This window comes from Erythrolamprus reginae, chromosome 7, assembly GCF_031021105.1.
Source record: "Erythrolamprus reginae isolate rEryReg1 chromosome 7, rEryReg1.hap1, whole genome shotgun sequence".
Taxonomy (NCBI): domain Eukaryota; kingdom Metazoa; phylum Chordata; class Lepidosauria; order Squamata; family Dipsadidae; genus Erythrolamprus; species Erythrolamprus reginae.
In genome coordinates, this window is record NC_091956.1 from 85,669,583 (window position 1) to 85,682,777 (window position 13,195).

Sequence of the window (13,195 nt, forward strand, 5' to 3'; positions counted from 1 at the left end):
ATGCCTGGTGGCAGAGATGGGTTTTTAAGAGTTTGCAAAAGGCAAGTAGGGTGGGTGGGGGCAGTCCTAATCTCTGGGAGGAGTTGATTCCAGAGGGCCGGGGCCGCCACAGAGAAGGCTGTTCCCCTGGGTCCCACCAGACGACATTGTTTCATCGACGGGACCCGGAGAAGGCCAACTCTGTGGGACCTAATCGGCCGCTGGGATTCGTGCAGCAGAAGGCAGTCCCGGAGATATTCTGGTCCCATGCCACAAAGGGCTTTAAAGGTCATCACCAACACTTTGAATTATGACCGGAAACTGATCTGCAACCAATGCAGGCTGTGGAGTGTTGATGAGACATGGGCATATCTGGGAAAGCCCATGATTGCTCTAACATTTGTGAACCTTAGTAAGTCACAACTTGGGAGGAATTCTCAGAGACCTCCAAATTGTCAACAAATTCTTATTTTTAATTAACCCGAGAACCAAAAAAGAGATAAAATATTTGAAAAGTGATTGGCGTCAATTAACGACATTTAAATGCACATCAAATCCGATTTAATTTGTTTCATCAATTCATAGTTCCCTGTGTTGATCTTGCTGATATTTTAGAGTGGGTCTCTTTCGGAACGGAACTGTACATCTTTGAAGACAACAACAATTGGTTTAAGGTAGTTTTCTAGATCGGTGTTTCCTAACATGGGCAACTTGAAGATATTTGGACTTCAACTCCCAGAATTCCCCCATTCGCTGGCTGGGGAATTCTGGGAGTTGAAGGCCAAATATCTTCAAGTTGCCCAGGTTGGGAAAGACAGTTCTAGATAGAGTTCCAGGTAGTTCTTGAATATGAAAGGAATTAAACCTCAGGGATTCTACTGCCAGGTGGAGACTAAATTTATTCTTTGGAAAACTCTACAACTAGAAATCCAGTTTGTTATTATCAATATTACCGTTTCCATACATTAAAATTAAACATACATTAAAATATAATATTAAAACATACATTAAAATATAATATTAAAACATACATTAAAATATAATATTAAAACATACATTAAAATATAATAAATGTTGGGATTTTAGCAGTTATCTATTTGGAGAATACAATAGTGGCTGCCTACCTTTAACAGACGGGGGCTGGTTAATTGATTCAATGGGCAGCTCCTCACTTCCCCAGGTAACATCATCATCTTCTTCTTCCTGAGCTATCACAGGTGGCTGCGGTAATCTGAAAAAAAAATATGAAAAATGCATTCTTCTGGGACAAAAAAAAATAGATATATCCTAAAAGTCAATAATAGTTTTAATTGATAAAGGTCACGAAAGGTAATGGAATTATTTTCCAAATCAAAATGCTGGGTGGGGGAAGATAGGTCACCTACATTTTATTTGAGTGTTTCATGAAAGGGGATGAAAAAATAAAAAAATGACCTAGAAGTAGCAGGCGAAGGATGAGTCCTGTAGCCTGCTATCTGAAACCCAATAAAATAAATCCATCACCTCAATTACTGATATTAAAAGTAGTGCATCGTATTTTAGTGAATGGATTGCTGCGGCTGCTAAATCCTCAAATGAAAAATCATGGGGTTTTTTTTAACTGAGAAGGCAATAATGGTGGTGGTGGGGTATGAATGTTTGTCTGGTGGTGGGCACAATACACAAGACACTTGTCTTTATATTGTAAAAAATAGATAAAAATATTTTTTTTTAAAAGAGAAGGTAGGTAATAATAATAATAATAATTATTATTATTATTATTTATTAGACTTGTATGCCGATTTGGGAAAGGCTTCAGATGATGATCGTGTCAGCCAAAAAAAAAATATATTAAAAAATTAAAAATCACTGTCCCATCCTCTATTGGAACTTTTTACAATTTGTGTTCAAAATCTCTGTAGTTTCCTGGGTATTTCCGAAAGGTGTGTAGCCTGCCCTTCCCATTATAAATGTGTATGTACATCCCCAAGGAAAGGACTTACCCTCCACACCTTCTGTTGCCGTTACAATGTCCTTCACAGCCATTTATTTGCGTCTGTTGAGGGAAAAGGAGGATTAGAAAAGTTTTTCAGTCCACTAGAGACCAAACAAGGGGGAGGGAATTTCCACACTGTAAGACATTTCCCTGCCTTTCTGCAATAGGGTTATTTTAGGAAAATTCCAGCCAACCTGACATGGTGCTGAAAGACTGCTCATGTTTTAATTACGTAGCCTATTTGCATACTGGTTAAGTCTCCACTTGCAACAACTATTCAAAGTTACAAGGAACCTCCTGCCACAAAAGCTACTTACAACCTGTTTTCAAAGTTAGAATGAATGCATCTTCTCTACTGACACATGATGACATTTTGGCTCTGTTTGCAGTGTCCTGTGGTCATGTGACCATAATTTTGTGTGTGTGTGTGTGTGTGTGTGTGTGTTTGCTGAGTTTTAGCATTTGCCTCCCATTTTTGGCAAAAACCCCACCCATTGGATAAAATCAATTTACCAAAGCACCGCATCCTTTGCTTAATGACCATCACAAAAATAGATAGGTGGATAGATAGATAAATACATGAGATAGACAGATAGACAGACAGACAGACAGGTAGGTAGGTAGATAGATATGAGATAGATAGACATGAGATAGATAGATAGGTAGGTAGGTAGATATGGGATACATACACATGAGATAGATAGATAGATAGATAGATAGATAGATAGATAGATAGGTAGGTAGGTAGATAGGTAGGTAGATAGATATGAGATAGATAGACATGAGATAGATAGATAGGTAGGTGGGTAGGTAGGTAGATAGATATGAGATAGATAGACACGAGATAGACAGACAGACAGACAGACAAGCAGGCAGGTAGATATGAAATAGATAGGTAGGTAGGTAGATATGAGATAGATAGACATGAGATAGATAGGTAGATAGGTAGGTAGGTAGGTAGGTTGGTAGATATGAGATAGATACATATGAGATAGATAGACATGAGATAGATAGATAGGTAGATAGGTAGGTAGGTAGGTAGATATGAGATAGATAGACATGAGATAGATAGATAGATAGGTAGGTGGGTAGGTAGGTAGATAGATATGAGATAGATAGACATGAGATAGATAGATAGACAGACAGACAGACAGGCAGGCAGGTAGATATGAAATAGATAGATAGGTAGGTAGGTAGATATGAGATAGATAGATAGTTAGATAGTTAGATAGTTAGATAGATAGATAGATAGATAGATAGATAGATAGATAGATAGATAGATAGATAGATAGATAGATAGATAGATAGATATCAGGTCCAATGACATAGTGTTTTGCCTTATGAGTACAACTATAATTCCAGGCTCAATTATAGACAATAGACAACTCCCCCAAAGTATTTTTGGTCTTGTAGGTTCATTTTGCAGGAGGTTATTCCTTCAAGAATGTTATATTTATATTTGGGTTTCAGGGGACTTTATGACTGGTTATACTTTGACCGGAGATATGAGGAAGTTAAGGTTACAATTCGACTTTACTGAAGACAAAGTAATGGGACAAATTTTATTAGGTCTTCATTTGACATTCTGTGGTCACTAGATTATGGATGAGATTGTTTTGTGGGATTATTTACAAGGTACTTATCCACTGCAATATAAAGAAGGGAGGATTTGGCTTTTGATTAATTAAGGACTTTGGTGTCTGTCATTCTGTCTGTCTTTTTTGTATGTATGTCTGTCATTAGTTTTATCAGGCGCAGTGAGGTCGGCCTGATTTTTAATGTCAAATACACATCTATCTCACTGCTACACAGGATAAGAGCTCGGCCAACAAAGACAAGGAGAACGCTGGGTAGAAAAAAAAATCTGTGTCTGATAAAAAATAAAGTATAGAAATAAATACCTCTGAAAAATCTTCAGGCAAAGATGACCCATCATAATCTGTGTCTTCCGATTTCTCTCCCAAAAGTTTCCCATTTGTCTCTGCAGAAAGAGAAACACACTGTAAGAAAAAAAACCACCAACATAAAAAGTACAGATTGACTTTAATTCACACACCGAATATAAATACAGGCATTTCCATCTGTTGTAAAATTACAAAGGCCTGGAAATCCAGAACGTCTCTCCCAGTTATGCCTTAGGGATGGACAGGGAGAATTTGTATGGGGAGGGGACCCACAATTAGTTTAGTTTAGTTTCGTCTATTTAGATTTGTATGCTGCCCCTCTCCGAAGACTCAGGGTGGCTAACAACAATAAAAAACAAGGTAACAAATCTAATATTAAAAAGTAATCTAAAAAACCCCAATTTAAGAGACCAATCATACCAACAAACATACCATAAATTCTATAAGCCTAGGGGGAAGGGAGAATTTTTTTTAATTCCTCCATGCCTGACGACAGAGGTGGGTTTTAAGGAGCTTGCAAAAGGCAAGGAGGGTGGGGGCAACTCTGATATCTGGGGGGAGCTGGTTCCAGAGGGTCGGGGCCGCCACAGAGAAGGCTCTTCTCCTGGGTCCCGCCAAATGACATTGTTTAGTCGACGAGACCTGGAGAAGGCCAACTCTGTGGGACCTAACCGGTCGCTGGGATTCGCGCGGCAGAAGGCGGTCCCGGAGATATTCTGGTCCGGTGCCATGAAGGGCTTTATAGGTCGTAACCAACAATAGTCTTGGAGACTGAATCCTCTTGTTTCCTATGGAAAAAAACCCATGGGAATTGTGTTGTTGTTGTTAGTCAACAGTTTGCCAACAGGTTTGTAACAGGACAATCCTGGGGGATTTTAGAAGCTGCAGACTGTCAGACAAGCTGAAGGCTGACCACAAAAAACGTTTTTTTGTGCTAAAAAAAAGTCAAAACAAAGAAGTGCACAAACAAGAGGACAATGTGAAAAAAAAATGAAACATAGACCTTTGTACAATCCCATGCAAAGTATTGCACAACTGAACAACTAAAAGCTCGGTCAAAAGTCCCTTCAAGTATCTTAAAGCAGTGTTTCCCAACCTTGGCAACTTGAAGATATCTGGACTTCAACTCCCAGAATTCCCCAGCCAGTTCTGGGAGTTGAAGTCCAAATACCTTCTGTTGTGGTTCAGCCTGAGGCTGTTCAGGGACCGGCTGTGTCTCTGCTGGCTCCATGCCCGGAGGAGGATGACAGCGAAGAGGAGGGGGCTGAACAGTCGGACGGGGGAAAGGAAAATCAGGAATGGGATGAAGGAGAACAGCATGAGAGCCCGGGGGGGGGGGGGGCGCTCTCCCCAGCCAGTAGTTTGGAGTCACTAGGTGATGAAGCACAAGCTGTCATTGACATGGGACAGAGACAGTCAGATCAAAGAAAGGAGCAATTAAAGAAGTATTATCAGCACTGAATTAGGAACAGCTGGGCTTGGGTGTGGTCCTCCTTAGCAGGGTTTAAAAGGCAGGCAAGCCCTTGAAGCCATGTGGAGTGTTATCAGGTTGGAGTGGCGTTATCCTGTCTTGTTTATCTGTGTCTCTGTTCCTGGCTTGTGGCCCAGCAGCTTTGGAGGACCCGTGGGAGGTGTAGGTCTGCTATCTACAGCCTCGGCTTGGCAGCAAGAATTCTGTATTGCTGCATGGACTTTTGGCCTTCGTGGATATATCTGAAGATACAGCATTTTCCTGTTTGTAAGGACATTTTCTGTTACCTGTGTTTTTCTTGAATTTTATAAAACTGCCTTTGCCTTTTACCAGTGTGTCTGGCTTCTCTTTTTGGGTTGGTATTGGCTTCTGGAGTGACCCAGACAGAACACCTTCAAGTTGCCAAGGTTGGGAAACACTGACTTAAAGGATCAAGTACACTGTGGCAAGAAACCACAGAAAGTCAAAATGACTCTTTAAATTTATATTTCTTAAATTCCTAATGGAAAGATGCTTCAAAATTCAGACACCGTTACCAAAAAGCCCCCTTTTCTTTCAAGGATAAAGATGAGTGTGCAGAACACTTCCAAACGTACAATACATTAATTTTTGCCTTTCCAGTTTTGCTTTTAGATTGGGACTTCCAATCTGTAAGTGAAATACTAATTGACAAAGGGTTGCAGTTGTTTCAAAAAACCTTAAAACAAAGATTTATTTAAGCAACGCTGGCTGTATTCATCACGAATACCAGAAAGATGCTTCCTAGGATTTCAACATTTTTGCAAACCAAATTAGCATTGAGAAGACATCTGCTCCATATGTGTTAATGATCTGATAAATGCTCCACTCTCAGACAAAAAAATTATCTTGCAAAATCACATCAATTTGGAATTGCTCATATACTTTATGGTGTGCAGATCTTATAAACTGGTTTTTCAGAGGTTTTATTTTTTCATTCATTCATTCATTCATTCATTCATTCATTCATTCATTCATTCATTCATTCATTCATTCATTCATTCATTCATTCATTGTTAGAGTTGAAAGGGACCATGCAGGTCACCAAGTCCAACCCCCTGCCTGAGCAGGAAAACCTACAGCACCCCAGCCAAATGGCAGTCCAATCTCCTCTTGAAAGTGTCCAGAGTTGTGGAGTTCACAACCTCCGCTCAGGCAGGTTGTTCCAGGGGTTGATTGCTCCACAGCTCTGGACACTGAGTTTTAAATCAGCCATACCTGCATGGGAGGTCTCAGATGCAGAATTATTGCGGTTTAGCAGATTCTGAGCTTCTTCGTCGACAACATCTAAAAGGTACTGAATAACCTGATTGTGGTCATCTTCATCGTAAGAATCTTCGTCTTGGATTTCTACTGCAAAGAAATATTGAACATTAATTTATTTATTTATTTATTGGATTTGTATGCCGCCCCTCTCCGTAGACTCGGGGCGGCTAACAACAATGATAAAAACAGCATGTAACAATCCAATCCAATACTAAAATAACTAAAAAAAAACCTTATTATAAAAACCAAACATACATAATATTTTTGGAGGAGAGGAATCAAGACTATACAAATGTTTCACTTAAGAACTGATTGTGGTTTTCTCTTGGGAATGGATCTATTTTTTTGATCTGCTATGTAAGAGTTTTCTATTACGTCATCCTAGGGCAGTTCTTGTCAAATGGTCGGATGTGCCTCTCTGGGGGGCCATGAAGCGATGCCAGGGGGGCGCGTGACCAGTGAAGCACTGCCATTTTCAGCGCTACTAGTGCAACCTAGATATTTTTAAATGTTAGATTTGTTACTGTATATTGGTTTTATTATTGCTGTGAGCCGCCCAGAGTCTGCGGAGAGGGGGCGGCATACAAATCTAATAAATAATAAATAGTAATAATAACCATTGGTGCGAGAGTTGTCTTCTGCGCATGTTCTGCAAGCAAAATCTTGTGAGGACGTGTGCGTGAGTGTGTGATTTTGGAGATTTTTGCCAATAATTTTGCTTCCGCACATGTGGACAAGCAAAAAATTGGCGGAAATCACTGAAATCTTGCTCGCATGCGTGTCTTCACACAAGATTTCTCTGGCTGTGCATACACAGAAGACAAATCTGACACATGTGTGTGCGTGCATGCATTGGGGACGCACAGCTATGTGCACATCTTGAAAATCGCTACCGGAACGTAGCACCTTACCGTTCTGATAGCAGGCCATCAGTTCATGTGACTAGCGGTGGGCTACGAGCCGGAACGCTAAATTGTGCTCGCTGTAGCGGCTCGTAAGTTCTTGCGGGACCAGCGTGATTTTTACGGCTGCACCTGTGAAGGTAGCAAAATTGCGCACGGAGCCAAAGGTAAAACCTCGCTGAAACACAGGTGCAATTTTGCTACCTCCACAGGTGCAGCAGCAAAATCGCGCTGGTCCCGCATGAACTTACGAGCCGCAGCAGCGAGCGCAATTTAGCATTCCGGCTTGTAACCCAGCGCTGCATGTGACGCTGAGGCTCTTTGGAGGGGGTATTTTTTGCTTTCAAAGAGCCTTCAGGGGGGATGGGAGAGGGCGATTTTACCCTTCCCCAGCTCCAGGGAAGCCTCTGGAGCCTGGGGAGGGCGAAACACGAGCCTAGTAGGCCCACCAGAAGTTGGGAAACAGGCTGTTTCCCGCCTCTAGATGGCCTCCAAGATCCGGGGTAAGCTCTTTTCACCCTCCCTAGGCATTGAATTATGGGTGTGGGCACTTGCACATCTGCGATAGCATGCGCCCATGCTCTTTCTGCACCTGAAGAAAAACTGATATATAATATTCCTTCTTTTCCCCCTTAGAGGTGAGTTGTCTAAGGGAGTGTTTCCCAACCTTGGCAACTTGAAGATATTTGGACTTCAACTCCCAGAATTCCCCAGCCAGCATTGAAGTCCAAATATCTTCAAGTTGCCAAGGTTGGGAAACACTGGTCTCAGGGAGAATGATTGGCTCATCGTCTCTTGAGCTTATGTGCATAAGGCAGGACTAGAACTCGGAGTTTCACGGTTTCTAGGTCAGCATCTTAATCATAGAAACATAGAAACATAGAAACATAGAAGACTGACGGCAGAAAAGACCTCCTGATCCATCTAGTCTGCCCTTATACTATTTCCTGTATTTTATCTTACAATGGATATATGTTTATCCCAGGCATGTTTAAATTCAGTGACTGTGGATTTACCAACCAGCTCTGCTGGAAGTTTGTTCCAAGGATCTACTACTCTTTCAGTGAAATAGTATTTTCTCACGTTGCTTTTGATCTTTCCCCCAACTGACCTCAGATTGTGTCCCCTTGTTCTTGTGTTCACTTTCCTATTAAAAACACTTCCCTCCTGGACCTTATTTAACCCTTTAACACATTTAAAGGTTTCAATCATGTCCCCCCTTTTCCTTCTGTCCTCCAGACTCTACAGATTCAGTTCATGAAGTCTTTCCTGGTAGGTTTTATGCTTAAGACCTTCCACCATTCTTGTAGCCCGTCTTTGGACCCCTTCAATTTTATCCATCTCTTTTTATTTATTATTTATTTATTACTTAGATTTGTATGCTGCCCCTCTCCGAAGACTCGGGGCGGCATACAAATTTTTGTAGGTGAGGTCTCCAGAATCATTATACCAAACAGGCTGTCTAATTTGGCTGCTATTCCAGAAAACTCCCAAGACTTAGAAAAATAGACAATCTTATCCCAGTGTCATTACCTTTGTTGTTGTTGTAATTGGAAAGATCTGAGGCCTGAAAACTTCTATCCCTTGGAGGCCTTTCTGTGGAGAGGGGATCCTGGGAGAGACTTCTCAGATGAAGACTGCTATTTGTTTCACCATTAACCTAAGAACAACCGAGAAGAATTAAGCTATTTTAAACTGAAGAACTCCTTGTGCTATAGGATTAAATGCTTAGACTATGAGAAGGATTCGGAAGATCCATTAGATTATTTTTTTAAAATCTCAATTAATCTCTAAGAACTACCAGAATTGGCAAGAATCTTCTTTAAAAGCCTGCAAATGCAAAACCTCTTTAAAGCATTTGTGTCTCTTTTCCGAGTCCCATGAAAGATTGAGATAAGACATAGCTACTTTCATAAGCTGCGCATTAAATGGGGGACTTAAAGCCTGAAAATTGGGTCGGTGTATCCAAACCGCTTGAAGGGTCCTGGAAAATACCGTGAAGTAGTATATAAGTCTACATGCTGTTGTATTTTCCTATCTTTACTAACATTCTACCAAGGTGCACATATGTCTTTCACTATTTATTTGAAAACTATCAGTTTACTTTCTATATGTTTTGTTGTACATTATGTAACACCTTCTTTCATCCTCATTTTGCAACATTCTTTTATATGAGATTTTTCACATCCAATCATTCTTTTCATACCTTCCATTGGTATAATTACACATACATCAGTGGCATTTTACAACATAACTCTTTGCATTGTGTTCCAAGAGCCTTCCATACCCTTTTACATCTGTTTTCCATTTATTTATTCCAATCATTATCTTCTTTTGTATACAGGAGTCAAACTTTCTCTTTCTACAATTTCCCCCCTTCACTTTTTTCCCTATTTATTTGTAGATTTATGTCTATTTCTTTTTCAAAGATCTATTCTTATAATTTCCAAAAACTGATTTATCCACACATATCCACCACTAATTCCTTCTATCTTTCATTATAAACACCCAGAGAAGTGATGGCTTTTGATTCATCCCACCATCATTTGTATGAACTAATGCATTTATGATTAAACCACATATCCTAAAATGATATATTTTTTAAGCAGATGCTCTCTGGGACCATTCTCATTCGTAGCTCAATTATTTTTTTGTACTTTGTTGTCTTGTTCTCACACATTCATATTACATAACAATAAATATTTCTGGATCACAATAAGTCAGTGGGTGGCACATTTTTCTTCCCAAACGTACTATCAGCATACACAAGTGATTAGAGTATAGCATATAATAACTACGAATGGATAGATTTCGGCTTTCATATACATTAAAAAAAAACCTAGATGACACCAATTCATGGCCTTTTCATTCATGGATAAATCTACATTTCCCTGACTGAATTCAATTCCAACCCAAAAGATCATTGAGCTTATTATATCCACACTTCCTCCAGATGTTTGCACATGTTTCTCTTAATTTCACAGGTGGGTGGCACCCAGTTCGGACTGGTACTAAGAACAGGGTGTCCAGGGGGAAAGCATTTTGAAATTCCCTGATATTTCTCTGATATTTCCCTGTAACTTGTGATCTAATTAAGGCACAGTTGTAGACGACGTGATACCAAATGGCTAAGCCCTGGCGAAATATCGGTAGCTGAGGAAGTTGTTTGTTATTACTACTACTACTACTACTAGGATTTATATGTCATCCCACTCTGAGGACTCAGGGCGGCGTACAGCATATAAAAAGAACATTACAAAATGTCTGAAATCCAATATTAAACTAAAACTAACAATCTAAAACTCCAATTTAATTAAAAAACAGTCACTTCTAACAGACGAAACACATTCCGTTTAACATACACTCCATTCATAGGCAGGGGCTGATGACTAACATCCTCAGGCCTGTTGGCACAAGTGCGTCTTCAGACTCTTGCGGAAGGTGAGGAGGGTGGGGGCAGTTTGAATCTCTGGGGGGGGGGAGCTGATTCCAGAGGACCAGAGCCCCCACAGAGAAGGCTCTTCCCCTAGGCCCCGCCAAGCGACATTGTCTAGTTGATGGGACCTGGGGAAGGCCAACTCTGTGAGATCTGACCAGTCGCTGGGGCGCATGCGGCAGAAGGCGGTCCCACAAGTAATCTGGTCTGACGCCATGTAGGGCTTTATAGGTAATAACCAACACTTTGAATTACGCCCGGAAGCCAATCCGCAGCCAATGCAGCCTGTGGAGTGTTGGAGAGACATGGCCATACCTGGAGAGGCCCATGAGAACTCGCACATCTCCATTTTGCACAATCTGTTGTCTCCGAATGCTCTTCAAAGGTAGCCCCATGTAGAGAGCATTGCAGTAGTCCAACCTCGAGGCGATAAATTATATAAATAATGTTCTTGACTACTTACTTTGCAATTATCAGGCCCCTTTTCTGTTTTGCTACAATGTTCTCCCTGAAAATGGCCTTTAAAAAAAGAAGGCAGGGGAGAAAACAAGATCGGTTTATTATTATTTTTAAATTTATAGTAACAGATTAAAAACTATCCGGCTATGAAAATTATATTATTTCCTTCAAGCATCAAATAAACATGGTCAAATATTTGAAATATTTCTGCTCCCAACCCCAAACTCTCATTCAGACCAAACTTATGGAGTAATTTATTTATTTTATTTTATTTATTTATTTTGTCCAATACACAATGAGGGTTTTAGTGGGTATATATCTATATACATATAGTAAAATAGAGTTCAAAAGAGTCCACTCAGTATGACTTTCTTTTGAAAATCATTCCTATCCTTAGGATATTATTCTGCAGAGGGTCAACGTGTTCAAAACTATACCCTTACCATTCTGTTTGATTGACTTCAAACCAATGAATTCATGTTCTTTCGCTTTTGGAAATACCGGGTGGCCATCTCTGAAATCAGAAAAAAGAAAGTTGTATATTCAAGCTTTTGCCTGGGATACAAATGGAATATATACAGTGGTCCCTCTACTTACGAACTTAATTCGTTCTGTGACCAGGTTCTTAAGTAGAAAAGTTTGTAAGAAGAAGCAATTTTTCCCATAGGAATCAATGTAAAAGCAAATAATGGGTGTGATTGGGGAAACCACAGGGAGGGTGGAGGCCCTGTTTCCTCCCAGGAGATTCCTAGAGAGACCCCATGGAGGCTTCTCCCTGCCTTTTCCGGCCCCGTTTCCTCTCAGGAGATTCCTAGAGAGGTCCCATGGAGGCTTCTTCCTGCCTTTTCCGCTCATTTCCTCCCAGGAGATTCCTAGAGAGGCCCCACGGAGGCTTCTCCCCACCTTTTCCGGCCCTGTTTCCTCCCAGGAGATTCCTAGAGAGACCCCATGGAGGCTTCTCCCTGCCTTTTCCGGCCCTGTTTCCTCTCAGGAGATTCCTAGAGAGGTCCCATGGAGGCTTCTTCCTGCCTTTTCCGCTCATTTCCTCCCAGGAGATTCCTAGAGAGGCCCCACGGAGGCTTCTCCCCGCCTTTTCCGGCCCTGTTTCCTCCCAGGAGATTCCTAGAGAGGTCCCATGGAGGCTTCTCCCCGCCTTTTCCGGCCCTGTTTCCTCCCAGGAGATTCCTAGAGAGGCCCCACGGAGGCTTCTCCCCACCTTTTCCGGCCCTGTTTCCTCCCAGGAGATTCCTAGAGAGACCCCATGGAGGCTTCTCCCTGCCTTTTCCGGCCCTGTTTCCTCTCAGGAGATTCCTAGAGAGGTCCCATGGAGGCTTCTCCCCGCCTTTTCCGCCCATTTCCTCCCAGGAGATTCCTAGAGAGGCCCCACGGAGGCTTCTCCCCGCCTTTTCCGGCCCTGTTTCCTCCCAGGAGATTCCTAGAGAGGTCCCATGGAGGCTTCTCCCCGCCTTTTCTGGTTACAGTTTTGGAGGCTCGGGTTTGTAAGCGGAAAATGGTTCTTGAGAAGAGGCAAAATTCTTGAACGCCAGGTTCTTATCTAGAAAAGTAGAGGCGTTTGTAGGTAGAGGTACCATTGTATAATATTCCTAAATATATTTAAGACTGGTGATGTTTTATAACTTTTCATAAGAGTTGGGTCCTGTCAGAAGTAACCTAGTAACACACAAAGCCTAACAGGTCTTGGGAACACAAGAAGTTAGGAAAGGAAATAAGGTCATTAGAGAAGAGATTCGAGAACAGGGAAATATGAGAAAAAGATTCGGAGTA

General features: G+C 41.2%; 1 protein-coding gene across 4 annotated transcripts in view; it reads right to left on the reverse strand.

Annotated features, from left to right (window-relative positions):
- PTPN13 (protein tyrosine phosphatase non-receptor type 13) overlaps nucleotides 1-13,195 on the reverse strand; it is a 138,608-nt gene that overhangs the window by 11,064 nt on the left and 114,349 nt on the right. For 3 of the 4 annotated variants that reach the window (XM_070758054.1, XM_070758055.1, XM_070758052.1), the window contains exons 35-41: nucleotides 11,854-11,924; nucleotides 11,415-11,470; nucleotides 9,049-9,175; nucleotides 6,566-6,700; nucleotides 3,856-3,935; nucleotides 1,962-2,014; nucleotides 1,104-1,210 (exon numbers count right to left, since the gene is read on the reverse strand). In XM_070758054.1, coding sequence (XP_070614155.1) covers nucleotides 1,104-1,210; nucleotides 1,962-2,014; nucleotides 3,856-3,935; nucleotides 6,566-6,700; nucleotides 9,049-9,175; nucleotides 11,415-11,470; nucleotides 11,854-11,924 — 629 coding nt within the window. The remainder of the gene's footprint in view (nucleotides 1-1,103; nucleotides 1,211-1,961; nucleotides 2,015-3,855; nucleotides 3,936-6,565; nucleotides 6,701-9,048; nucleotides 9,176-11,414; nucleotides 11,471-11,853; nucleotides 11,925-13,195) is intronic. The other variant, XM_070758053.1, reaches the window with a different exon arrangement.